The sequence below is a fragment of the Bombina bombina genome, chromosome 2, assembly GCF_027579735.1.
Source record: "Bombina bombina isolate aBomBom1 chromosome 2, aBomBom1.pri, whole genome shotgun sequence".
Lineage (NCBI taxonomy): Eukaryota > Metazoa > Chordata > Amphibia > Anura > Bombinatoridae > Bombina > Bombina bombina.
In genome coordinates this window covers 669,817,454-669,843,264 of record NC_069500.1, presented here as the reverse complement: position 1 = coordinate 669,843,264, position 25,811 = coordinate 669,817,454, and the positions used below count along the sequence as shown (strand labels likewise).

General features: G+C 38.6%; 1 protein-coding gene across 1 annotated transcript in view; it reads right to left on the bottom strand.

Annotated features, from left to right (window-relative positions):
• The window catches only part of RIGI (RNA sensor RIG-I), a 149,645-nt gene that overhangs the window by 89,631 nt on the left and 34,203 nt on the right, over positions 1-25,811 (bottom strand). Inside the window, exons 5-8 of the mRNA XM_053702627.1 lie at positions 20,408-20,558; positions 19,087-19,173; positions 16,972-17,022; positions 9,547-9,651 (exon numbers count right to left, since the gene is read on the bottom strand). Of these exons, the coding sequence (XP_053558602.1) occupies positions 9,547-9,651; positions 16,972-17,022; positions 19,087-19,173; positions 20,408-20,558 (394 nt within the window). The remainder of the gene's footprint in view (positions 1-9,546; positions 9,652-16,971; positions 17,023-19,086; positions 19,174-20,407; positions 20,559-25,811) is intronic.

Sequence of the window (25,811 nt, the reverse complement as noted above, 5' to 3'; positions counted from 1 at the left end):
CTCTCTCTCCCCCTCTCTCTCTCTCCCCCCTCTCTCTCTCCCCCCCTCTCTCTCTCCCCCCTCTCTCTCTATCCTACCCCCTCTCTTTCCCCCTCTGTCTTTCTCCCCTCTTTTGATCTCTCTCTCCCTTTTGTTTTGCTCTCCCTCCCCCTCTCTTTTGCGCTCTTTATCTCCCCTCTTGATCTCTCTCTCACATTTTTTATGTTTTCCCTACCCCCCCTCTTTTGAGCTGTTTTGAGCTCTCAGTCTGCACGGCCTTTCACGGGCCTGCCCGGCCCGGCCCCCTTCACGGACCTTCACGCTCAGGCAAGCCCCCTTCACGGACCTTCACGCTTGGCCACGCCCCCTTCGCGATCTGCCACGCCCGTCCACGCCCACTTCTGCTCGCACCTCAGATCAGGTAGGGACTGTATTTCCAGGTGTGTTTGTCCTCATGCTGTCTCTACTGCGCATTACAGCTACGGACAAACACACTTAGCCTTTTATAGTATAGGATATTTTACTTCAATGTATTCACATCTATGGAGCAGGTGAACACAGACATAACTGGAGCCTGTAATGGCAGTATACAGTCTGCTACACATATCACCGATAATCATAGCTCTGAATAGTGAGTACACAATTGGCACAAGGTATTTTTTTTTTAGACTATTGTGTGTTATATATTTTTACATTTTATCGGAACAAGGGTATTATAAAATATTCAAAACACAGAGTGGAAACAATTGATACAAATATCCTTTTTATGCACTTTATTTCACATTTATTATTTAATATTTGTTGCACATTTATTAACACAAATGCATTGCATTTTAATTTTTCATGTTATTCAACACAGAATCAGAGAATTAAGACTTTCAAAAGTTTTTGTTTTAATTAATTATTAATATTATAGAATTGAGATATTTCATTGAAATTTTGATGTGCTATACTGTAAATAATCAAAAGCAACTGTCTTGTACACTTATGGGTAGAATTCATATGAGGTCTTATAAGACTGTAACAAAACAATTATACATTTGTTAAAGGGACACTGAACCCAATTTTTTTCTTTTGTGATTCAGACAGAGCATGCAATTTTAAGTAACTTTCTAATTTACACCTACTATCAATTTTTCTTCATTCTCTTGCTTTCTTGCACTTGTTTATTGGTGGGTAAATTTATCCACCAATCAGCAAGAACAACCCAGTTTGTTCACCAAAAATGGGCCGGCATCTAAACTAAAGATACCATGAGAATGAAGACAATTTGATAATAGGAGTCAATTAGAAAGTTGCTTAAAATTGCATGCTCTAGGAGGAAGAGGAGGAGCCTGTGCATAGACTGCACGTTGCACCTGTGCAGGTATCTCTCCCATGCAGATACACCTTGGCGGTAAATCGTGCCTGGAACCCTCATGTCGGAGGGATTTACTGCAGCTGGCCTAAGCCATCAGCCCAGCTGTCCTCCACAGCGTATACATTGACCATACGCTTTTACAGAACTTTACCGGAGAACCTAACATTGTCCCTGTTCAGCACTCTATCTAATCTCACTGGAAGTGAGAATAATACCCAAAAAGACTGAAACAGCTGAAAATTCATCTCCCCCTCCACCGGGCTGGAGCGAGAGGGTTTAAATAAGGAGCTACTGAGTATATCTGAGAAGCCTGAGCAGTTTCCTTTGAGCAGAAGACTGACGACTACCCCCCGCAAAACCTATCCGATCAAGAACTAGCGCTGCCGTGACCGCCTCCACCCACCGATGATGCGTGTGGAGAGCTGATAGAGTCCTCCTCCTGGTTTGGGGGACCACGGAACCGGCTTCTCACTTCCCGCCGGAACTACGCGGATGAGCACAACAGGCGGAGGAGCATCGGAGCTAGGTGAATCAGTCGGGACATCTCAGAGCTACGCCCGCGACTGCGAAACGACATCTGCAGAATATTTGCAGGCGGGGTACGGAGGCAAGAACCGTGGAGTTCGAAAGTCGCTGTGCGGTGAATCACCCTGGCTGAGATCCCGCTGCAATATCAGTCCGAATACAAGCAGGGGTAAGAAGGTACAAACTGCTCTGTCTTTGCTCATATCAATAGCTCAGGCTCTCTCTTTAAAAATAATACAAACGCTCCCTGTATTAGGACTATATTCTAACGGGACCTTGCTGACTTTGCTCTTCTCCCTATTATGGAACCTCCTTGCATTTATTTCTTTATTTTCGGCCGGTGGCCGCACTAGTGTTAACTACAGGTTGTCCCTGGTTGGAGAATCTTTGCTCTGAAAACTGATAGATACCATTCACATAAAGAACTGCTGGAGCCATTTGAAGGGGACTTACATTGATGGTGTACAAAACATGGACCAACCTTGAACTAAAATAGATGTTTAGTCACACAAATAGCTATCATAACTCATTTTATGTGGTATAAAGAAGTAACGGATTTACTTATTCTTTTTCTTAGGGCCTACTAACCTATTAACCTAAAAAACAAATTTATATGTCAATTGTGTCTTAGGAATTGTTGTATTTTGAAATTAAGCTATGTGATAGTTAAGTGCTTGGGGAGGGGAGGAGAGGAAAAAAGGGAGAAAAAGGAGGAAAAATACAACCTATAATTTACAGATAACATTGATATCACCCTGAAAGCACACTATTGTATGATCTCATTTCTTAATTCTTATCTAAGGGTAAGATACAGTATTTTGAAATAGCTAAACTCTGACATTCTCAGCTAAAGTATTCCGCCCCAGTTATCTGAAATAAGGTGTAATTTAACTCTTAATTAAGAGCACGTATCTGTGTCCCTATCTTATTGCTACCAGTTAAGAAGGTATCAAATTATTTCTATACCTGTTTTGCTATACCTAATACATTTAACCCAAAGGGATTTACAAATGCATTCTATCACTATATATCTACTTCTTTGAGTACTGCCTACATAGGGATTTTCTGGTTTGATTTGTATATGAAAAATGCTAAGAACTTAGCTGCAATATAAGTAAGGGGTGAGCTGGAACCTACATCTCAGAACTGGTTGCAACTTAATTTTTTTTTTAAAACGGTGTTTCTGTGTCCCTATGCTATTGTTGCTAGCTAGGAAAGCATTGGAGTATTTTTTCACTTGTTTGGATATATCTACCATACTTGTATTGGAGGGGATTCGCAGGGGCACCCTGTCATTAACTGTTTATTTCTTTAAGTATGTTTGATCTGTATATGGAAACGGCTAAGTAATTAGCCATAACACAAGCAAGGGGTCAGCTGGAACTTATATTTTAGATAAGCCCCCTCTTAAGTAAAACTTCTTGGGCCCCTTGGCTGGTGTGGGGACTCTCTTACATAGGAATCTACACCTCACTAAATTAAGCTTTTTTTTTTTTTTTTTTTTTTTTTTTTTTTTTTTCTCCTCCCCTCCCTCACTTCTTCCACCCCTCCTATCCTCACATTTTCACCCCCCCTCACTCCCACTTCCTTACCTTTCCTCCCACGGAATCTATTGAACACTTATTTTTTTTCCTTTTTCTGAATACGGCACAAGTAGATCACTACTTAGGCTATTTGCACAATATATGGATAAATTTCTTCACAGTCACTCCCGGACTCCCCCACCAGCCATGACAGCAAAACCAAGAGAGAAAAGGAATAAAAACACTATAGAGGCAGCTGCCGAGACACAGCTAACTCCTGTTAATACTCCATTTACTAATGAAACCTTTAACATGCAGGCCTTAGTATCAAATATCGCGGAAGCCTTAAACCCTAAATTTGATGCCCTTAGGGCAGAGATTAAACAAGAGATCTCATTGTTGTCCCAAGAATTGAGACATTTCACCAGTAGAATTAACGAAGTAGAACAAAGGGTGTCTGATCTCGAGGACCTTACTGTCATTCATAGCACAAGCATAGAATCTACTGTAGCTACCTTGTCCAAAATGCAAATCAAAATCGAAGATATAGAAAACAGGGCCAGAAGAAATAATATCCGCATTATTGGGGTACCTGAAGCAAAACAACCTGAGAATCTAAATTCATTTATCTCAGATACCCTAGTACAGTTACTTAAAATCCCCTCCAGCCATCCTCAAATAGTGGTAGAAAGGGTTCATAGAATAGGGAAGCAACAGGTTGACAACAGAGGTAACACTAGACCCAGGCCAGTAATAGCTAAACTACTTAATTTTAACGACAAAGTCACCCTTCTCCAACACTTTCGCAAGAATCAGCCTATAATGTTTAAAGAGAGCAGGATTCTCCTATTTCAGGACTACTCTGTAGAAACATCACTTAAGAGGAGAAATCTAGCCCCAATTTGTTCCAAATTTATCCAGCAGGGGTACCAGGCTCTAATTAACTACCCTGCTAAACTTAAGGTTTTTGTTAAGGGAGAAGTTTTTATGTTTGAAAATGCGCAAGACGCAGAAAAGTTACTGAGTCAGTTAAATGTCAGTGAGTAAACTGAATGGGTACCAAGGATCCATTGTACCTGGTTATTATTTTATTCTTATTTAATTATTTCTTTTTTCTTTAGTGAAGAATGGAAAGGAAAATAGTTGAGAACAATAAGGATTGGATAAGGAAGGGGAACATTGTTCCCCCTTTTTTTTTTTTTTTTTTTTTTTTTTTTTTTTTCTCTTTCGTTCTCCCTCCCCCTGTTTTGTTGGTTTGTTTATCCTCCCCCCCTTGCCTCCCACACCAATTTCACTTATCTACCCATTGAAATAAATGGTCAATTTTAAAATAGTATCCTGGAACGTAGGAGGTATTACCACCCCTATAAAGAGGAAATTAATTATTACCCAATTAAAGAAACTGAATACGGATATAGCTTTCCTCCAGGAAACGCACCTCAATCTAGAGGAAAGTTCGAAACTAAAGACATCATGGGTTAAGGAGATATTTGCTGCGCCGGGACAGGGGAGAAAGAGAGGGGTAGCCATTTTAGTGGGGAAAAGGATTAATGCAGAAACACTGTATGTTGGAGTGGATCCGGAGGGGAGATCAGTGATTATAAAAATAAAGATTAGTAATCGTATGTACACACTATGTAACGTATATGCGCCTAATACTCTTGACCCAGAATTCTGGAACCAATTGCAGACTGAGATACTCTCTAAAATAGAAGGTAATCTTATTCTTGCAGGAGACTTTAATATGGCTCCACAGTGCCCACTTGATAGGCTGAGACAAAATACAAAACAAAAAAAGCATAAAAAAGATAATTTGGAAGCTAAACTACTCACGAAGCTGATGCAAAATCTGGGCATTAGGGACATATGGAGGATGCAAAATCCTGATGTTAGAGAGTATACCTGCTTATCCAAAGCTCATAAAACGCTATCAAGAATCGACCTCTTTCTGATTGATGAAAGATTGTGTACATATGAGATTAAGACAAAAATACTCCCTATATGTTTGTCTGATCATGGGCCGATCATTTTAGACCTCCAGGACAAGCAGCATAAATTTAAGTCAAATCGCTTTTTCTTCCCTTCCTATTTAGTGTCTGATATGAAATTTAAGAACTGGCTCAGAGATAAGTTTAATGAGTATGCCCTCCGTAATTCAGAATATAGAGATCGTCCTGCTATATTCTGGGAGGCAGCAAAGGCTGTGTTGAGAGGCGAAATTATAGCTTATCTGGCTATACTAAATAGAAAAATGCAACAAAGAGAAAAGGAGTTAACAAATGCAATAACAAATGCATACAATCGATTCCTCCTTGACCAAAACTCAGTTAACTGGGATAAATATAACAGTGCAAAAAGCAATAAAGATGCTTTTTTACTATATAGAGAAACCCAGAAAGAACTGAAATTACAATCCAAATTATATAAATATGGTAATAAATCTGGGAAACTATTAGCTAAACTGGTTAAAAGCGAAAAAAAAAACCCCGTTGATTGAGAAATTGGTTGTAGGTGAGAACGTAATTCTTAAATACGAGGAAATTGCGGAAGAACTGAAAAAATACTATCAAGAATTATACTCTTCTAGACCCTCTGACTTAGCTCAAGCGGAAGACTTCTGGAGTAAAATCCCAGTTCCTAAAATTTCTAGTGATATATCTGAAACTCTTAACGTTCAAATTACAGAGGAAGAAATTAAGAAAACTATCTCTGACCTTGCCCTTAACAAAGCCTCTGGGCCGGATGGGTTGCCTAATGAATTCTTTAAAATCTTATCCCCAGAAATATCAGTATACCTCTGTAAACTATACAACTCCATGTATATAGATGGAGAAGAGATGACGAAATCTTTTTCATCCTCTTACACAACTTTAATACTCAAAAGAGGGAAGGACCCAACTTTAAGGGAGTCATATAGGCCAATTGCTTTATTAAATTCCGACTACAAGATCTTTACATCAATTCTTGCCCAGAGGCTACAAAAAATATTAGGTGATATCATTCATAAAGATCAAGCCGGATTCTTAAACTCTCGAAACTCCTCAGCAAAAATCAGAGAAATATTGGTAACATCAGAATACTTCTTCTACGGGGGGGAAGGGGGGAGGAGGGGGGATAGGGCCCTGCCAGACCTAGCGGTTATTTCAGTTGACGCTGAGAAAGCCTTCGACTCTGTTCAATATGATCATCTTTTTCTCTCTTTAGAAAAGTTTGGGTTTACAGGAGGGTTCCTCGACTTTATTAAAAATTTATATAATCAGCCGCATACGAGTCTAATTGTAAATAATCTACTCTCCCCCCAAATTGTATTGGGCAGAGGAACTCGTCAGGGATGCCCCCTCTCCCCCCTCCTCTTCAACCTCTGTATTGAACCCCTGGCAATTGCGATTAGGCAACAACTTGAAGGCATTAAAATAGGGGAGTATGAAATAAAATTGGCTCTATATGCAGACGATATCCTTATATATTTATCAAACAGCAAAGTCAATATCCCTAAATTATTACAAATTATAGGCCAATTTGGCTCCTTCTCGGGCTACAAAGTAAATACTACCAAGTCAGAACTATTCTGGCTTAGGAAAAATAACTCTTCCCCTAGCAATATTCCTTTTCGTCTAGTTAAGGATTCGTTTAAATATCTAGGTATCAATATCCCAAGTGAACCAAAAGATCTATATAAGTTTAACATTCTACCAGTCATCTCAATCTTTAGAGATAAGCTTAGAAATTGGGAGAGTCTGCCACTCTCTATCTCTGGACGGATAGCATTATTTAAGATGGTTCTTTTCCCTAAATTGCTCTATGTCTTACAGAATACAGCAATAATGCTCCTAGAAAGAGACATACGATTAATAAATAGTATGCTCAGAAGATTTATCTGGCAAAAAGCTAGACCTAGGATTTCTTTGAATAAATTGTCATCTGCTAAAGTTTATGGAGGCTTTGCCTTGCCAGACATAAGGTTGTATAACTTGGCTTTCCTAGCGCGAATTGCAGCCGACTGGATCTTCTCCAAGGATTACGTGCTGAATAATAACTTGGAAGAGAAAGTTTGCTATCCATACCTACCAAAAGCTCTGCTACACTGTGAACCTAAAGACTATCCAGTGAATATCAGATCACTTAAAATGTTCCTTAACCCCTTGAGGGCCTGGAGAAGAATCGGAAAGCTTATAGATATAAATTGTCAGGTCTCACAATATCTACCTCTAATAGGCAACCCCAAATTTCAGGCAGGCTTAGATTCACCTGTGATTAAAAACTGGTATACATTGGGATTGGACAAACTTATATATTTTGTGGATCAAGAAAGAAAATGTATTAAATCCTTTGATGAACTCAAAAACAACTTTAATCTCTCCAACAAGGAGTTCTTTGCATATTTACAGACAAGGCATTATATTATAGATATGATGCGGATATCTAAATGGCAATGGGACTTAGGTAGTCTAGAGGACTGGCTTACATTAGTTAAGAACGGGCTGATGTCTATCACCCCATGTTACCACTTATTGGGAGTTGGCAAAGGGAAACACCTTCTTGAAAAATTAGCGCAGGATTGGAATCTAGACTTGGCGCAGGATTATATCGATAGTCAATTTATAAAAACCTCTATTGGCAGGGTGTCTCAGGCTACAATCTCTGCCACCTGGAGGGAGGCTCATTTAAAACTTATACATAGATATTATTATACCCCTGAAAAAGCATTTAAGCTTAAGAATTCAAACTTTGATAAGTGTCCCAAATGCTCCAGGATGGCTGCAGATCTGAAACATATGATCTGGGATTGTCCATTGATCAGACAGTGTTGGTATAAAATAGAATTCTGGGCAAAGACGTCACTTAAAATATCCCCTCTGGATCTCTCTCTAACTCAGGTCATATTCTGCTTAAATAATCAAGAAGAGCATAGGTCCAATGGGAATTTAATTATTTCAATTATTTTAGCAGTTAGATACTTAATTTTTAAAAAGTGGAAGTCAAGAAATTTGCCGACAGTATCAGAAATTAAGAATTTTCTTAAGAAACAATGTATTCTAGAGCAGCGAGATACTAACATTGATAAGGAATCTGACATTAAGCTTTTTTTTAAAAAATGGGCACCATTCATCAAATCACTTACAGAGACAGAAATTGATCAAATAATATTCCCTTTCCAAAACTCAGAGATGGTACTTTTGGGAATATGGTAAAGGAAGATGTATTCTGATTTCTCCCCTTCTTCTCCTGTGTGAGGTGTGGGGGGCTCTCTCCCTTTTTTTTTTTTTTTTTTTTTTTTTTTCTTCTGGTTCTTGTATGGTTGTTCAGGGAAAACAACAAGGGTGGGGAAAAAAAAGGGGAAAAAAATATATTCCAACAGGGAAACATTGTGGATTGTCTATTGATGCTTAATGTTAATGGTTTGTCTATTTTTTTTTTTTTTTTCTCTTCCTTGAAATTATATGAAAATGTATAAACCTGTTGAAATATAATAAAAATATTTAAAAAAAAAAAAAAAAAATTGCATGCTCTATCTGAATCACAAAAGAAAAAATGTGGGTTCAGTGTCCCTTTAAGTAGAAATATTACTTTTGTATGACACAAAATTCACATAAACATTTCCATTATTAAAGAGGTAAAACACAAATATCCATATAAACTTCATCAGAATAAATTGAAGCAAGTTATAAAATCAGTTATTCCGTACTAAATTTTCAGTTTCTTTTAGGACAAAATATTAAGGCCGTTATTTTCTCACATATTTGCTTTAGTTTATAAGCAAATAAAATGTATTCTCAGATGTAACAGAAGTAATTTATACTAAATAAAACTACAAAATTGCATTGCAAGCAAATTCTTAAAGCTGTATAGATGCAACGCTTCAGTGTCTCTATTGTGCTATATAACATATATGTAGTGAGCTTCAAAATGCAATGTTTTTATTAGTACATGACTAGTTGATTAATTAATTGCAATGATTAAACTTTTCCAAACTTTGATGATAATATTGATAGTACTAATAATTATCATCATCATTAATTGGTTAGAGCTAAGGCTTACAGGTCTATGCAAAGTTTATCTGGATGTAAACTGAAAATTCTACAAGTGATGTCATAATGAACTCTTCCTATATTCTGGCTGTGCCAGTGCATATTTTGTATTAGATGACAATATCCTGACCTGTTGGGGCACATATGATGGTGTTCTTCCCGCTGTAAGCACACTGGGCCAGCTCTTCTTGATACTTTCTCAAAGTGAAATCTTTGACAGATTTAGGAGTGTGACCTTGCAGATAAAAGGAACATATACAGACAGTAAATAACATACAACTTAAGACCCAACCTGAGCACCTAATGATACAAATCAAAGTCATCAGGAAGCACACAATTGGTAACTGGACTATAATTACTTAAATTCAGAATTTCATATTCATAAAACCCAACATTTTTCTTTCATGATTCCGATGGAGGTAGAGCATACAATTTTAAATAACATTCCAATTTACTTTTATAATTTGCTTTGTTCTTTTGGCATCTTTAGTTGAAAAGTATACCTAGGTAGGCTCAGGAGCTGCAGTGCATTACTGGGAGCTAGCTGATAATTAGTGGCTGCACATAAATGCCTTTTGCCACTGGTTTGCTTGATGTGTTCAGCTAGCTCCCAGTGTTGGATTGTTGCTGCTACAACAAAAAGAAAACCACAAGAATGAAGCAAATTAGATAGTAGAACTAAACTATAAAAATTGCATGTTCTATCTGAATCCTAAAAGAAAATGTTTGGGTTTCATGTCCCTCCAACTGAAGATACATTTTTAGAAAAACAGATACAGGTAGCCCTCAGTTTACGCCGGGGTTAGGTTCCAGAAGGAATGGTTGTAAATCGAAACCGTTGTAAATTGAAACACAGTTTATAATGTAAATCAATGGGAAGTGAGGGAGATAGGTTCCAGGCTCCTCTCAAAATTGGCATAAGTAACACCTAATACATTATTTTTAAAGTTTTGAAATGAAGACTTTAAATGCTAAACAGCATTATAAACCTAATAAAATAATCACACAACACAGAATATATAATTAAACTAAGTTAAATGAACAAAAACATTTGCTAAATAGCATTATAAACCTAATAAAATAATCACACAACACAGACTTTACTTGCATTTTTCTGCAAACAGTTCTTTCTATGCATTCCAATCTGAACTGATTTATAGACAGGAAGACCTTGTTCCTTTGAAATCTGCTTGATAGCTCAGGTCTGGTTAAATTGATTAATTTCAGCTTGCTTGGCTTTGCTGCAGCACAGGCGGACAGCTCCACCTACTGACTATTTTAATAAATGCACTGCTTCTCAATGCTTTTCAATAGCAGTCACATGACTGGAAAAAAAGGTTGTTATTCTGAAACGGTGTAAATTGAACCGTTGTAAAACGAGGACCACCTGTATTAGATTTCTCTGAATACAGAGACAATGGTCAGATTGATACATCATTTTGCATATTTGCTGACCATTTTATCTCATATATTCACTAAACTTCTGTAATAGATTCAGCACTACCTTAGGCCCAAGCCACCCAATAAGGCACCGCCGATGGATATCATCGTCAAACTCCTAAGTTATAAAGACAAGGAAGAGATCCTCCAAAGCGCCCGGCGCAAGCACCCCATTCTTCATGCAGGAGAGGAGATACAACTTTTTACTGATCTCTCGCTAGTAACCCTACAAAAGAGAAGGGAGCTGGCTCATATTACCGCCACTTAAAAGAACTGTAAGATTCAATATAGGTGGGGGTTCCCAGTCTCTATCATAGCCAACAACAACAACAACAGAACAGCTATTTACAGGCCTGGAATGAATGAAAAAATCTTTTTTGAAAATTTGTCTATTCAGGTCCCTATCACACGGGGAGCGCTGGCTGGAGGTGGAGCACCCCCACCACAATCACCTAGAGACCGACCATCAGAGGAGGAAAATTGGTAATGTACTGTACCTTATTGATGACTTTAGTATTCTGATAAGAACTAATTTGCTCAATAATGACTCAGGTTTGTCAATTCGCCTCAAAGACTGAGGTATAAACTTTACCTGTACATTGTTATATTACTGCACAGAGGTATTGTTACTATAGAATAGATTGTAGTTTATATCTGGGATCGCTAGAGCAACCTAGGTTTGTTGGAGAATAAAGCTTAAAAGACTAGCCTGCCTTTGGTGATATAGCGATATTGATGTCTTACAAATGTAATTCACCTAAACGGGGAATGCTTATCTGACGCCTCTGACGAGATGATCTGGTACCTGAACGCTGCAATACTTCAGGCACCGAGATACAGGCTAGCCATCTGTGATACGGGAGGTACCTATAGGGTGCCTGAACACAACTAATTTATGATTAAATAATGGCTTACGTAAACTAAGTTATCTTAATCATTATAGAGGTTGACCTAAGTTTTGCTGTCTGTGTTAATAACCTGCTCTTATTATTAACTGCTGTTACTTTAATATGCTAGAATATAAGGTCCTCAACTTTTACATGTACCTAAAAAAGATGGGTTTGTTATAGTTAGAGTATAGATCTCGCAAGGATGACCCCAATCGGGGCTTGAGTTTTGAGTAGCAGATAAAATACCCCGTAGCAGACAGTCGGCACATGGACACGTCACCTGCAGGGAGAGACTGTCAACATACTATAGACAACTACATTTTAATAGTAGAATTTACTCCGAAGCCTCTCTCATGGCGACTTTAGGCTTCCCCAGCGCCCGATAAGCTTATATTTTTCTGCCATACTAAGGCTATTTTGCTTAGATAAAACCAATAACACTTTAGCCAGCTCCATGGGGCTTGCAACCCCCCTGGCCGATAATATAAGGTACGTAACATACAGTAGGTCTTCGTAAGGCCTTTAGAGTATTCTTACTGACACTAGGGAGCGTCTTTAATTGGGTCATAAAGGAGTATCTCAAACATGCACCGTAACCACAGCTAGACAGCAGAAGGGCACTCAGACAATTAGAGAGAGGTGACGGCATGCACCACAAGTTCAGTTGATTTATCTAAGACCCCAATTACAGATGGCAGCTTCTATCGCCCTCTCCTTTTTTCATTGTACCCCAGTTAAGTTGCTATCTAACCTTGCCTTCCCCGCATATCTTCCTATCTATTAACGTGCTGTAATTCTATTTATGTTAACTATAATTCACGTCAGTTTTGGGGTTACTTCCCCGTTAAACTTGTTTGCAGATTTTGATACTGAGAACTGTACTTTTACATTCTTATAGGTTGTTATCACTGTTTTTGAGATCATTTTGTGTGTAATCTAGATAATTACCTTAATACACGTATAGTTCTGTGATATCGTTTCCTTCCTTGTCCATTCTTCTCTCCTCTTCCCCTCCCCCCCAGCGTACCCTTCTCCCCCCCCCCCCCTACAGAATGGCTACACAGTCTAAAACAAAGTAAATTTAAATACCACTCTATTAACCTCACAACAATTAATGCTAAAGGCCTTAACAATCCAGGCAAGCGCTCTATTGCTTTTAAAGAACTAAGCAAATTAGAAAGCCATATTATATTAGTACAATAAACTAATTTTCAAAAAGGAAAAAAGCCTAAATGGCATAACCCCTTGTACCCTCTTGCGTTGTTTGCCTCAGGATCGAGTAAAAGGGGAGGAGTTGGTGTGATATTCCATAAAACAATCCCATTTCACATGACGCATATTGAGAGAGATCCGGAAGGACGATACTTATTATTAGTGGGCACTCTCTTTGGCCACTATATCACTCTAGCATCAGTATACTCACCCAGTCACTCTCAAGATGCGTTCATAAAACATTTTTCTAACCTGTTATTAGAACACTCCAAAGAAATCACATATCTAGCTGGAGATTTTAACTTGGTATCAGATCCTTCTCTGGACTCCTCAAGGGGAGTGTCTTGCACACCTACTTCCACGATTAAACAGGTTAATTCCACCCTCAAGGAGCTAGCCCTACATGACATATGGCGATCCCTTCACCCTAACTCCAGAGATTATTCTTTTTACTCTATTCAACACAATAGCTACTCCAGGATTGATTATATTTACACTGATTCCTGCGGCCTCACAATTACACATCAAAGCGATATAGGTCATATTACATGGTTCGATCATGCACCAGTCACATGCTCGGTTCTCTGGCCTGACATACCAATCACAAGTAGAATATGGAGACTCGATGACTCAATACAAGATAATCCCCCTAATTATGGAATACTTACGTAAGATCCTAATTAAGTACTTTGAGATAAATACATACCCATCATTGTCGATGGCAACCGTGTGGGAAGCACATAAAAGTGTGATACATGGTGCCTTAATCAAACATAAAGTATTACTCAATAAACAATATCGACTAAAATATAGCGAGTTGCTGTCCAAGCTGGGCTCTTTGGAGACTAAACACAAATCGGACCGTTTATGTAATACCACAAAGACCCAGTTAAATAAAGTAAGAGTAGAACTTAAAAAACAGTTGGCCGAATCTCATAAAAAAGCTCTATATTTAAAACAGTATTATTATGAAGGAGGGAACAAGCCAGGCAAAATCTTAGATAGATCCCTCAAAAGAAGACAACTCCAGTCATATATCCACGTCATTAAAACTAAAAACGGACATTTCCTAAGTAGTAGTTCTCATATAACCTCAGCATTCCACAAATATTACCACTCTTTGTACAACATGCACGATAAGGTGGACCTAGCCATCCAGAAAGCCTCAATGATTCAAAAGAAAAATAATATTGACTCTTATCTACAAGGCATTGATCTTCCAACCCTACCTCAGGAACTTCCTGGATTCCCCGATAACTTTAGAAGAGATGTTTAAGGCTATTAAAAATTCCACAACCGGCAAAAGCCCAGGCCCCGATGGGTTCTCCTCGCTTTAATATAAAAAATGTAAAGAAGTTATATCGCGTCCACTTTTAGACCTATTCAATAGCATAAGAGAAAACCCACACCTTTCCAACATCCTACTTGAGGCCCATATCACCGTCATCCCAAAACCGGGTAAGGCGGCAGATTCCCCTGAACACTTTAGGCCCATCTCCCTAATTAATGCGGACATGAAATTACTTGCAAAAATTTTAGCGACCAGACTTAATAAATATTTACTAGATCTAATAATGAACGACCAGGTGGGCTTTGTCCCAGGGAGGGAGGCTAGGGACAATACCATCAAGGTGGTACAACTGATAACCCACGCTAGGGCCTCTAAAATCCCAATGGTGCTTTTATTCACCGACGTGGAGAAGGCCTTCAACAGGGTCAATTGGCTTTTTCTGCGTCGGGTTATGGAAACAATGGGCTTTGGAGAAACCTTCCTAAATTCTGTTTTTGCACTTTATTCAAACCCCAATGCCAAAATTAGAATCAACGGAACCCTATCAGATTCATTTACTATTAGCAATGGCACTAGACAGGGGTGTCCTCTATCCCCGCTGCTGTTCGCACTGTCAATAGAGTTTCTGGCTCATAAAATTAGGAAAAACCACAATATCACGGGTATTAAAATTGGGCAAACAAGACACAAACCGGCGTTATACGCCGACGATGTTCTCTATACTAATAACCAATGCAAATACTTCACTCCCTGAACTACTCAACGAACTGCGAGCTTACGGCAAAGCCTCAAACTTTCTCCTCAACTTAACTAAGTCCAAAGATAGTACACTTGCACCTGTCCAAAGATAGTACACTTGCAAAGAACAAATTAAAATATCTGGGTATACACCTAACCCCTAACATCTTTTTAAACATACGCCACACTCAAAAACAACATAGCCTCAGATCTTTCTTCATGGAACAGTAAACATATATTCTGGCTAGGAAGGGTGGGTGTTATAAAAATGAATATTCTGCCGCAAATATTATATTTCTTCCAAACTGTTCCCATAGCGCTCCCAGCAGGCTATATCGCTAAACTACAAAAATTAATCAAACAGTTCATATGGGCTAATGTCAAACCTAGGTTACCAAAACGCACTATGTATTTGCCGAGAGACAGGGGAGGGTTTGGTTTACCAGACCTCAATTCGTATAGGAAAGCAATTATGTTGCAAAGGATTGTAGAATGGTCTCACAACTCAGAACACAAAGCATGGGTCCAGCTGGACAGGCAAACTCTCAAAGTAAATAATTTGGGCACATTAGCATGGATACCACCCTCTCAGCGACCAAAAGTTGTTAAAGAATATCATCTGATAGAAGAAACATTTCATGTATGGGACAGGACTTTGGCTACTTCCGTACATATTTCCACAAAACACTCTCCCCTAACTCTAATCCTTGAAAACCCCGAACTCCCCTTCCATTATTTAGGTTCTTGACAGATTAAACCCTATAAACTAAGAGAGGGATCCCTCCAGGGAGTGATAGAAAACGGAAAAATACTGCCACAAAGTAGATTAAAGGAAAGACAAGCTGAATTTTTTTCCTCATGGCTGCACTACAACCAGTTGATAAACTACAATTACAGACATAAACATAAACTAGACCTGGGCAGGAGGCTTACCCAATTTAAGGAGCTCTGCATTATGGGAAGCATTCCAAAACATCTTATATCCTTACTATACAAAATCATACTTATACAGGGAGTAGATACTCTGCCAACATACACAATTCAATGGCAGCGTGACTTTGACACCGAGCTTGAATGCAAGTCTTGGTTGACAGCCTTTAGACTAATTAGACTAAAGAGATCCTCGGTCTCGGCAAATATTCAGGAGACCCACATCAAACTACTTAGCAGATGGTATCTCCCTCCAACAAAGTTGCATAGGATATTTCCATCCCTTAGCCTCACGCGCTGGAGGGGTTATGAGGAGGAGGGCTCCCTCCTGCACATATGGTGGCATTGCCCAAAACTGAGAGACTTTTGGTCAGGAGTTTTTGAAAAAAATTCTGAGACCTTGAACCTAGCCATCCTAAATTCACCGGAAATGTTACTATTCTTCGCCCTGCCAAAAACACAAAGTGAAGCAACTTGGCCCTGTTGCTAATAATGTTCACTGGTGCAAAGAAGTTAATCCCTAAAAAATGGAAAACGCAAAACCCCCCTACTCTAGAAGAATGACACTCCCAGGTGGACAATGTCCTCCTCATGGAACGATACCACTACCTGAAAACCCACAAACTTGCGGTCTATGAAACGATACTCACAAAATGACACAACACCATATAGACCTAATTCCCCTCCTTTTTTTTTTTCTCTTCCCCTTCCCATGGCCCTTCCCTCCCTTCACTCCTCCTCTCCTTCCCCCTACTACACCCATATAAGCTAATCTCATTACTACAGATCTCTGTTTAACTAAGTCATTACTTTAAGCTCTCTTTACTCAGAAACAATGAAAAATCTTTAATATTTCTGATCTCATCCTTGATGCCTGTTATTTAGGATGGGAATATATATTAATGATGTGAACAATCTGTCATTCAATCTTGTCAAACAATTAATGCTGTTAGAAAGAATTGATCGCTGGTAACTGTTATAAAGCCTTCTTAACGGCTGTATGTATCTGTTTCTCACATCAATAAAGCTTTTGGAAAGAAAAAAAAATACTCACTGCTGGTCACTGGAAGACTAAATGTGGCATTATCATTTGGTGCAGCTGACTCTGAAAAAGGAAGCAGATACATATTTATAAGTATAACTGTTTACAAAAAGAATCTGTGTTAAAGCTTATTCAGAAAACTATTGGGATGTATCAACAGTAAAGAAATAGTTTTGTTTGGTTAATATAATTAGATTTTAATAAGAAAAAGGTTTATCTGTGTTTAGTATTGTTATGTATTTTTCCAGTTTAAAATAGCCATTTAAAGGGTACAGGAAAAAAATAATCACATTGGAATTGATCACAATTACTTAGAAAAACCTAACGATTTGCAACAGAAAATCACAATTAAAGTATATGAAGATTATTGCAGCTAAATCATTTGATACATTTTTTTAAAGGGTTTTGATCCCCCCATTGTCTGGTAGTTTTATTTTTAAATGACTATTAGTTAAGTCTAAAAAACATTTCAGAAAATAATGAAGCTATGAAAAAATCAAAGAGGGATAAAATGCAAAATTAGCTTTAATAAAATATTATATACAGATCGGGTTGATTGACACCCCCTGCTAGCGGCCGATTGGCCGTGAATCTGCAGGGGGCAGCATTGACCAGTTGGCATTTATCGATGTGCAGCAGACATGACACACTACATTGTATCATGTCCGCTTGCACATTAATAAATTGACCCCTTAGAATGCTAATAGAAATCACATTCACTAACGGGGGTAAGTTGGTAAACTATTTTAAGTATTAACTTAACATTTATTACTGTTGCAAGTTACACACAAGTGTGTGAAAGGGACATGCTACCCAAATGCTACATGATTTGAAAGTGGTCTGTAAAAGCTGACAACAAAAGATCACATGAAGATGTATATGTAAAGAAGGAAGATATTTTACTTCAAAATGTTCTCAATAGCCACATTCTATTTTACAGGGGGTTTTAAGCATCTAATTAGGATGTTTGTCCCAGGACTTGCAAGGGAGCGTTTATATGGCATGTGCAGGCACAGTCACTTTATTTCCTTGCTCAGTTTAAGGAAGTTTACTATGAGAATACTGAAAAACGAGTAAAGGAAATTGTGAACTCAACACTGATTATGCTGTTTGTCGGCTGTTTTTTATTTTTTCCCATGCAGATGGAAGAGAGTAGCTGAAGGATAACTTCACAAAAGACTTACCTGGAGATATGAATACATTATAAGGTAAAATATCTTCCTTTTTTACCTAGAGATGTCCATGTGATATTTTCTAGTCAGCTTTTTTCAGATATGCTGCATCACTTTCAAGTGATTTAGCACATAGGTAGCATGTTGCTTTAAGAGGAGATACCCTCCAAGGTAAATTCTTAAATAAAGAGTATTTCTGTGTGTTTATTGAATTAATAGTCTGTTTATAGAAGGGAATTTATTCAGTCTGGAGAGTATGAAGTCATATACTGTAATTGGCATTATCTACTGACAATCACCAGATGTTCTCCCCATCCTTGCTCAGTAACTTATTAGAGTTGGATCCTGGCAGCAGTAAGAAGACACAGGATGTCTGCACCTGAGGAATAGTTTGTTCTTGTTAATACATAGAATGAACGTGAGACTGATCACAAGGTCTGGTAACTACTGGTTGTGGCTTTATGGAAGCCCTGTAGACAAAGAAAGATTCATATTAGGAAGGAGTTGGATAAAAAGGGTTAGTCTCATGACAGAGCGTGTGCATAACACATGGAGTTAGGTTGGTTAATTAGTAAGGGAGCACAGGTGGTTACAATAAGTTCCTCAGTGCTGACCCTCATTGTAATGACTTAATGGCCTCAATTTATCAAAGTCTGGCGGACCTGATCCGACAGTGCGGATCAGGTCCGCCAGACCTCGCTGAATATGGCGAGCAATACGCTCTCCGTATTCAGCATTGCACCAGCAGCTCACAAGAGCTGCTGGTGCAACGCCGCCCCCTGCAGACTCGCGGCCAATGGGCCGCCAGCAGGGGGGTGTCAATCAACCCGATCGTACCTGCAGGCTCGCCAGAAACACGGGGCATCAAGCTCCATTCGGAGCTTGATAGATAGGCCCCAATGTGTCAGTGCTGATAGAGATGTACACATGCAAATTCTAATAAAAATGTAGTTACCCAACATCATCTCTGGTTCTTCTGAAAACTGAAGAGTACTGAAGGTGCTGGTTTCCTCATCTTGCTCTTCTACAACTTTTTTTGGCACTAAACAAATTAAACAATACACAAGTTGTATTCTCTTTCAAGGGTGAATCATTATGATCTTAATATTTTTAATGATATAAAGATAATACAAATTAAACAGTGGTATAAAAATAGGCATAATGTATTATATAGAAGATCCTGTTAAGTTTTTCCCTCTCTGGAACCAGTCCAATTATCAATAAAAATAAATAAATTTAAAAGCAAAATGTGCCCGATAGCTGATCTACCCTGTCTGTCCAACCAACTGTTTTTTTCTAAATAGATTTCCTCATTCTCAAAATACATGCATTTTGCAGAGAACGTCCCTATCTATACTATAATTGCGTTTGTATTGCGTCCGTCTGTGTCGCCAGTTGCGCACGCATCCTCAAAGGAATGTTGGCAGCCCGAGGCAGCCAAAAGAATATTGGCTGCTCGCGCAGCCAAATAATTCATCTGGATGCAGTGAAGCTGCAGCCAGGTGGATTCCGAAAATGGCAGGGTGGGGAAAGAATCCACCGCAGGTGGACTCTTTCACCACCCTGCCATTTTCGCAATCCCTAGGGATGCAGCAAAGGCAAACGGAGCATTACAAAATAACCTAACCGCCCGCAATAAGAATTAAAAAAAAAAAAAAAACTAACCGCCCGCAACAAGTATTAAAAAAAATCTAACCGCCCATACAAAGTATTAAAAAAAAAAAAAGAAAAACTAAAAAAAATTAACCCCTAAATCCGCCAACCCTAACATCACAAACGACCTAATATATCTATTAACCCCTATATCTATTAACCCCTAATACTAAGTCCCCCCTCTAACAGTAAAACCCCCCACCCACCAAACCCTCTAATTATGGGTACCAGCCTATAGGAATCTAGATTTCACTGCATGTATCTGAAGGAGAATTGCTGCACATGTGCAAACACACGTCAGCACTGGGATGCAGTGACAGCTACATTTCAACATGCTTGCACCCATGACTAAAGGAAGGTGGAGAATAACCTAAGCCCTATGCTTGTTTAATGTCCCTTTAAAGTGATGTAACTATTCCCACTATTAAAAAAAAAACTTTGATTTAAAACAGACAACTCAAAAGGAGTTCATAATTTAATCCAGTTTTAAGATCTTAACATTTATTTCAAGTTTTAATAAAATACGTAAACCATATGGCCTTACATACACAGCACATTATGAAAGTTAAATATAGTCTTAGTGAGGCTGGGAATGTTTGGGATAGAAAAATAAAACCACTTACTATTTTCTGGGCTCCACACTTCAATAATTTGTGTGTGATTTTCTCTTTCCAAAGCCAAAGTGAAGGTCTTTGGCCATTCTTTTTTATCTGATCGGAGAAGGCATTCAATAAGCTTCTCAGCCCCTGCTGTTGCTCCTTTCTTTGCAGCCTCCTAATTATATAAGACAATAATAAATAATCATGTATGGTTATTGGTACAGCAGGCTATGTATTGGAAGTTTGGTGTATTGTGAGTAGCTATGTATTGGAAGCTTGGTGTATTGTGAGTGGCTACTATTAACTTTACACTTTGCATTCCTAGCACAAAACCCGAAAAGGAACAGTAGACCCATTGAGAGTTTAAATATAAAATGTTTAGTTATGATTAATAAAACACCTTGCAATATATTTGAATTATTGGCCAATTTCATGTAATTTAGCTCTGAAAATTGTGGATTTTCTAATTCTTAGAACATGAAATTCACACTGCCGATTACTCAAGGCTAACCCTGCTATCTTGCACTAATTGATTTTAACCATGGTTAACCTTGTTGTCTGCAGACTAAAGCATGGATTGGCTCCCCCAAGTAAGGCAAGGGCTGGGTAGAGTCTGGCTATTGAAAACCAATTGCAGCATACAAGATGTTAATTTGTTTTAACTACGTTGGTTGATATGTTATTCTATAACAACAGAACAGAAATTTCTTGTAGTTACAAGGTGTTTGCTATCCCTTGAAGCATACTTGCCAAATTATCCCAATTTTCCTGGGATAGTCCTGATTTTCAGCTCCTATTCCATGCTATAATTGTCCGTTGTGTCTGTCCCATTTTGTAAAAACATGGCCTGAGATTTGGGTATGGAACAGTTGGAATCAGGTTTGAGTTATCTGTTGGTTTTATAAATATATGGCTTTACATATTGTGGCATCTAAGTCTACAGCATAATAAGAAAATAATATCTAATATTCTAATTTAGTTAGCTGGCATCTACTCCTGTAGCTTACAGGTTAGACTGAAAATGCAATATTTAATATTTTGCACATATTGTGTACAATTTAGATTGGGTGTTTTGTAGTAGATCTATGTAAATATTGGTGGTATTAGCCAATACTCTCATATCTTGCAAACTCTATTGTTCTGTCCTAATGTGTCCTTGGGAAACTTTTCACATTTTGGCCACTATGCTGATGTATTTTCTTATTCCATGGCCCCTATTTAAGAAAGTGTGGCGGACCTGATCCGACAGTGCGGATCAGGTCTGCCAGACCTCGCTGAATACGGCGAGCAATACGCTCGCCGTATTCAGCATTGCACCAGCAGCTCACAAGAGCTGCTGGTGCAACACCGCCCCCTGCAGACTCGCGGCCAATGGGCCGCCAGCAGGGGGGTGTCTGTCCGCCTGCTCAGAGCAGGCGGACAGGTTATGGAGCAGCGGTCTTTTTGACCGCTGCTTCATAACTGCTGTTTCTGGCGAGCCTGCAGGCTCGCCAGAAACACGGGGCATCAAGCACCATACGGAGCTTGATAGATAGGCCCCTATGTAGTGGGTTGGTGACATCTGGTTTGTATTTGGTATTGTACAGCTACAATTGTTACCTTGGATGTTTCGTTACACAGAGCTTGAAACATTATGGAGAAATATGCAAAAAAACATTTAATTTACCTTAAAGGGACAGTCTACACCAAAATTGTTGTTGTTTAAAAAGATACCCATTCCGCAGCATTGCACAACCTCTAAATGTCTGCCTGTTTCTAAGCCACTACAAACAGTCTCTTATCACATGCTTTTTTATTAGTTTTTCACAACAAGACACTGCTAATTCATGTGAGCAATATAGATAACCTTGTACTCTCTCCTGGGAGTTGTGTATGACACAGCACTAACTGGCTAAAATGCAAGTCAATAGATAATAAATAAATAACCCTGAAATAAGGGGGCAGTCTGCAGAGGATTAGATACAAGATAATCACAGAGGTAAAAAGTATGTTAATATAACAATGTTAATTATGCAAAACTAGGGAATGGGTAATAAAGGGATTATCTATCTTTATAAACAAAAAAAAGTTTGGAGTAGACTTTCCCTTTAAATTCTTTAGTAAAGTTTAAGGGTTTATACAAAGTTTAGCAATATATATGGGGCAGATTAACTGAGATAATTGCATTTTTTATCTTAAAATTAAAGAAGAGCACTGCGGGACATTAAGAAAAGTGGCTGCAACTTATAATCATATTATAAAAGATAATATAACAGTTCTTATACAGTTCATCTTGTGAAACTGTTAAATTATGTTTAACTCTTTCACTACCAGGACTAAGTTCCAGACAAAAACTTACCCAAAAGATCAGAGCATTTTTAGAATTTTTGCTATCACTCCATTTAAACAGAAAATAGAGCCTTGTTTTTTTTTATTTACCTATCAAATCTATATTTAGTAGACAACCCAAGGTATTGATCTAGGCCAATTTTTTTATATTTCATGCTACCATTTCACCACCAAATGCCATCAAATAAAAAATTTGGTACTTATTTTCCCACAAACTTTGGTTATCTCTCAAAATTATTTACATACTGCTTGTGCAATCATGGTACAAATTTTTGTTAAAGTTTCTCTGGGATCCCCTTTGTTCAGAAATAGCAGACATATATGGCTTTGCCATTGCTTTTTGGTAATTAGAAGGCTGCACACCACACTTCTATTATTACCAGCAGTGAAGGGGTTAATTAGGTATCTTAAAAGGTTAAAGGGACAGTCAACCCACAAAATAATATAACTTATGTAGATAATGTATTTAACGATTTGTACAGCAAACTGTAGCCCAATTTTGATGTCAATATATTTTGCAAGTAAAAAGACTTACCACAGAAAGGGCTCTGTAAAGTCTTCCTGACTGGGAATAAAACTCACTTTTTGTTATTTAAGACTTTACAGAGCCCTTTCTGTGTGGCACATTGAGGCATAATGTAAAGTTATTGGAAAGGATAATGCTAAGATTCACTTATATTGCTCTTCTACCCCTCCCAATTTGCAACACAGATGTGTTATTATCAATATCACACAGCTAAGATAGGAAGCTATTCAGTTAATACATTTCTGTTATTTTTGGTAGGAGTGAATGTATATTAATTAATGTTGGTTCGTGTATAAGTACTTGTGGGCAAATATCGCCAGTGGTCTTGTGTCTGCCATATCATGTGTGTGTTTTGTTCTGCACAATTACTAGATTACAGTCACTGGTGCTTCAAGTAGGAAAAACATGATGTAACCCCCCATATGTATCGAGTTCCAGTGGCGTCACTAGGGTTGGTGTCATCCGGTGCGGTAAGTTATGGTGTCACCCCCCAGTAATGTTTTTTTTTTTACTGCAAGAAGAGGATTTCATAGAAAATGCAAACTTCTCCAATGGACAGAAAGCAGACACACACAGGCACACACACATACAAACACTCAGACACATAAAAACACACTCAGACACACACACAAAGACACTCAGACACACACACACAAAAACACTCAGGCACACACACAAAAAACACTCAGGCACACACACACAAAAACACGCAGACACACACAAAAACACGCAGACACACACACATACAAAATATGTAAACTGCACTGCATTAATTATAAAGCTTATTTTTTGGGTTGACTATCCCTTTAATGTTAACTTTATTGTAGAGATTAGCCTCCTACCTGACACTCCCCTCCCTCTGATCCCTACCTGATCCCTCTCAAACTGCTCTCTTCCCTCCCCCACCCCCACTGGTAACCCCCATCTTAGGTACTGGTAGACAGTCTGCCAGTATGAAAAAAGGCTTCTTTATTTTATAGATTTTTTTTTTTTATATTTCTCCAGTGTAGGATCCCTCAACCTCCCTGATCCCCCCCAAACAGCTCTCTAAACCTCTCCCTCTAACTGTTAGGAGCCATCTTAGGTACTGACAGCTGTCTGCCAGTACCTATAATAAAACAAAATATATATATTTTCTGTAGCGTAGGGCCCCTCCCACTTCCTCACGCTCTCTGCCGCCTCCCTGCTGGGCTGCCCACCCTTCCCGCCAGCTCCAGCAGAAGATCATTACAGACGGTGACACACACAGTGTCACCGTTTGTAACTATCAGGCATCTGCCCTCATATGGAGGCAGAGCACTGATCATGCTCGGCTCCATATGCGGCAGATGCCTGAAGCTTCAGGAGCTCCAGATCTCGGCTGTAACTGAAGCAACGACGTATATATAAGTGGTGCGGTACGGTAGCCAAAGTATATACGTTGGACTGTGTGAAGGGGTTAAAATATCACCAAAAGTTCCAAACCTTACTGTACAGAATGAGGTTTGTCTCTGCTGTATTCCTGTTACTGTAAGACAATGGGACATGAGGTTCTACATACTGTAAATCACGGTTATTCAAACCATGATTTTTATGACTTTAAATAAAAACAGTGCCAAAGATCTCGGTCTGCAACATACAAGAAGGCAGTTAAATCCTGATCGCTATGACGCAACTGCTGACAAAAATCCCTTTAAAATGACGTAAGTACTGTCATTTACAAATACGATAATTAAAGCATCTCATTAAAAGAAACATTTTAAGAAAACAATTGCTAAATGCCATTTCTATATGTTGCGATGCTGATTTCCATTATCTTGCATTTCTTACTGATCTCATATGAGATATCATATATTTAGCTATTAAATACATATACAGTACATCTTTTAATCTGTGTCCTCCCACTACCAACAGACTATACAATGGTGATGCATATAGGTTTTATAAATCTAGACCATATATACTTATATGCATCCAAATTGCCACCTGGCCATTTCAAAACATATTGTGCATGTGCAACATAATAGAATTATTATTCCAAATCATCATGGAATGCTCGCAAATATGTAAAAAAGGCCAGTTTCCCACTTTATCAAGTTCCTTTAGGTGTTGAATTCGATAAGTGCAGTACAGTTCTGAAAATCTTTTTTTTTTTTTTTTTTACATATAATTAAGCAGATTGCCACAGATTTTCTTGGGCCTGGGAGAGCCACAGAGACCTGAGGCTTCTGGGAGCTGGCCATGCACCATCAGACATATTATATTGACGGATGACAGCAGAAGCAGGTTGCAGTGGTTAATGCAGCGGGTAAAAAAAATCTGAGCAGCATTCCTGCGTCCATCCTGAATATCTGAACGGTGTTTCTACGCCCGTGCTGGAATACTGAGTGGTGTTTCTATGCCCCCGCCCTGAATATCTGAGCGGTGTTTCTATGCCCGCCCTGAATATCTGAGCAGTGTTTCTACGCCTGTGCTGGAATACTGAGCAGTGTTTTCTACACCTGTCCTGAATATCTGAGCGGTGTTTCTACGCCCGCCCTGAATATCTGAGCGGTGTTTCTATGCCTGTGCTGGAATACTGAGCAGTGTTTTCTA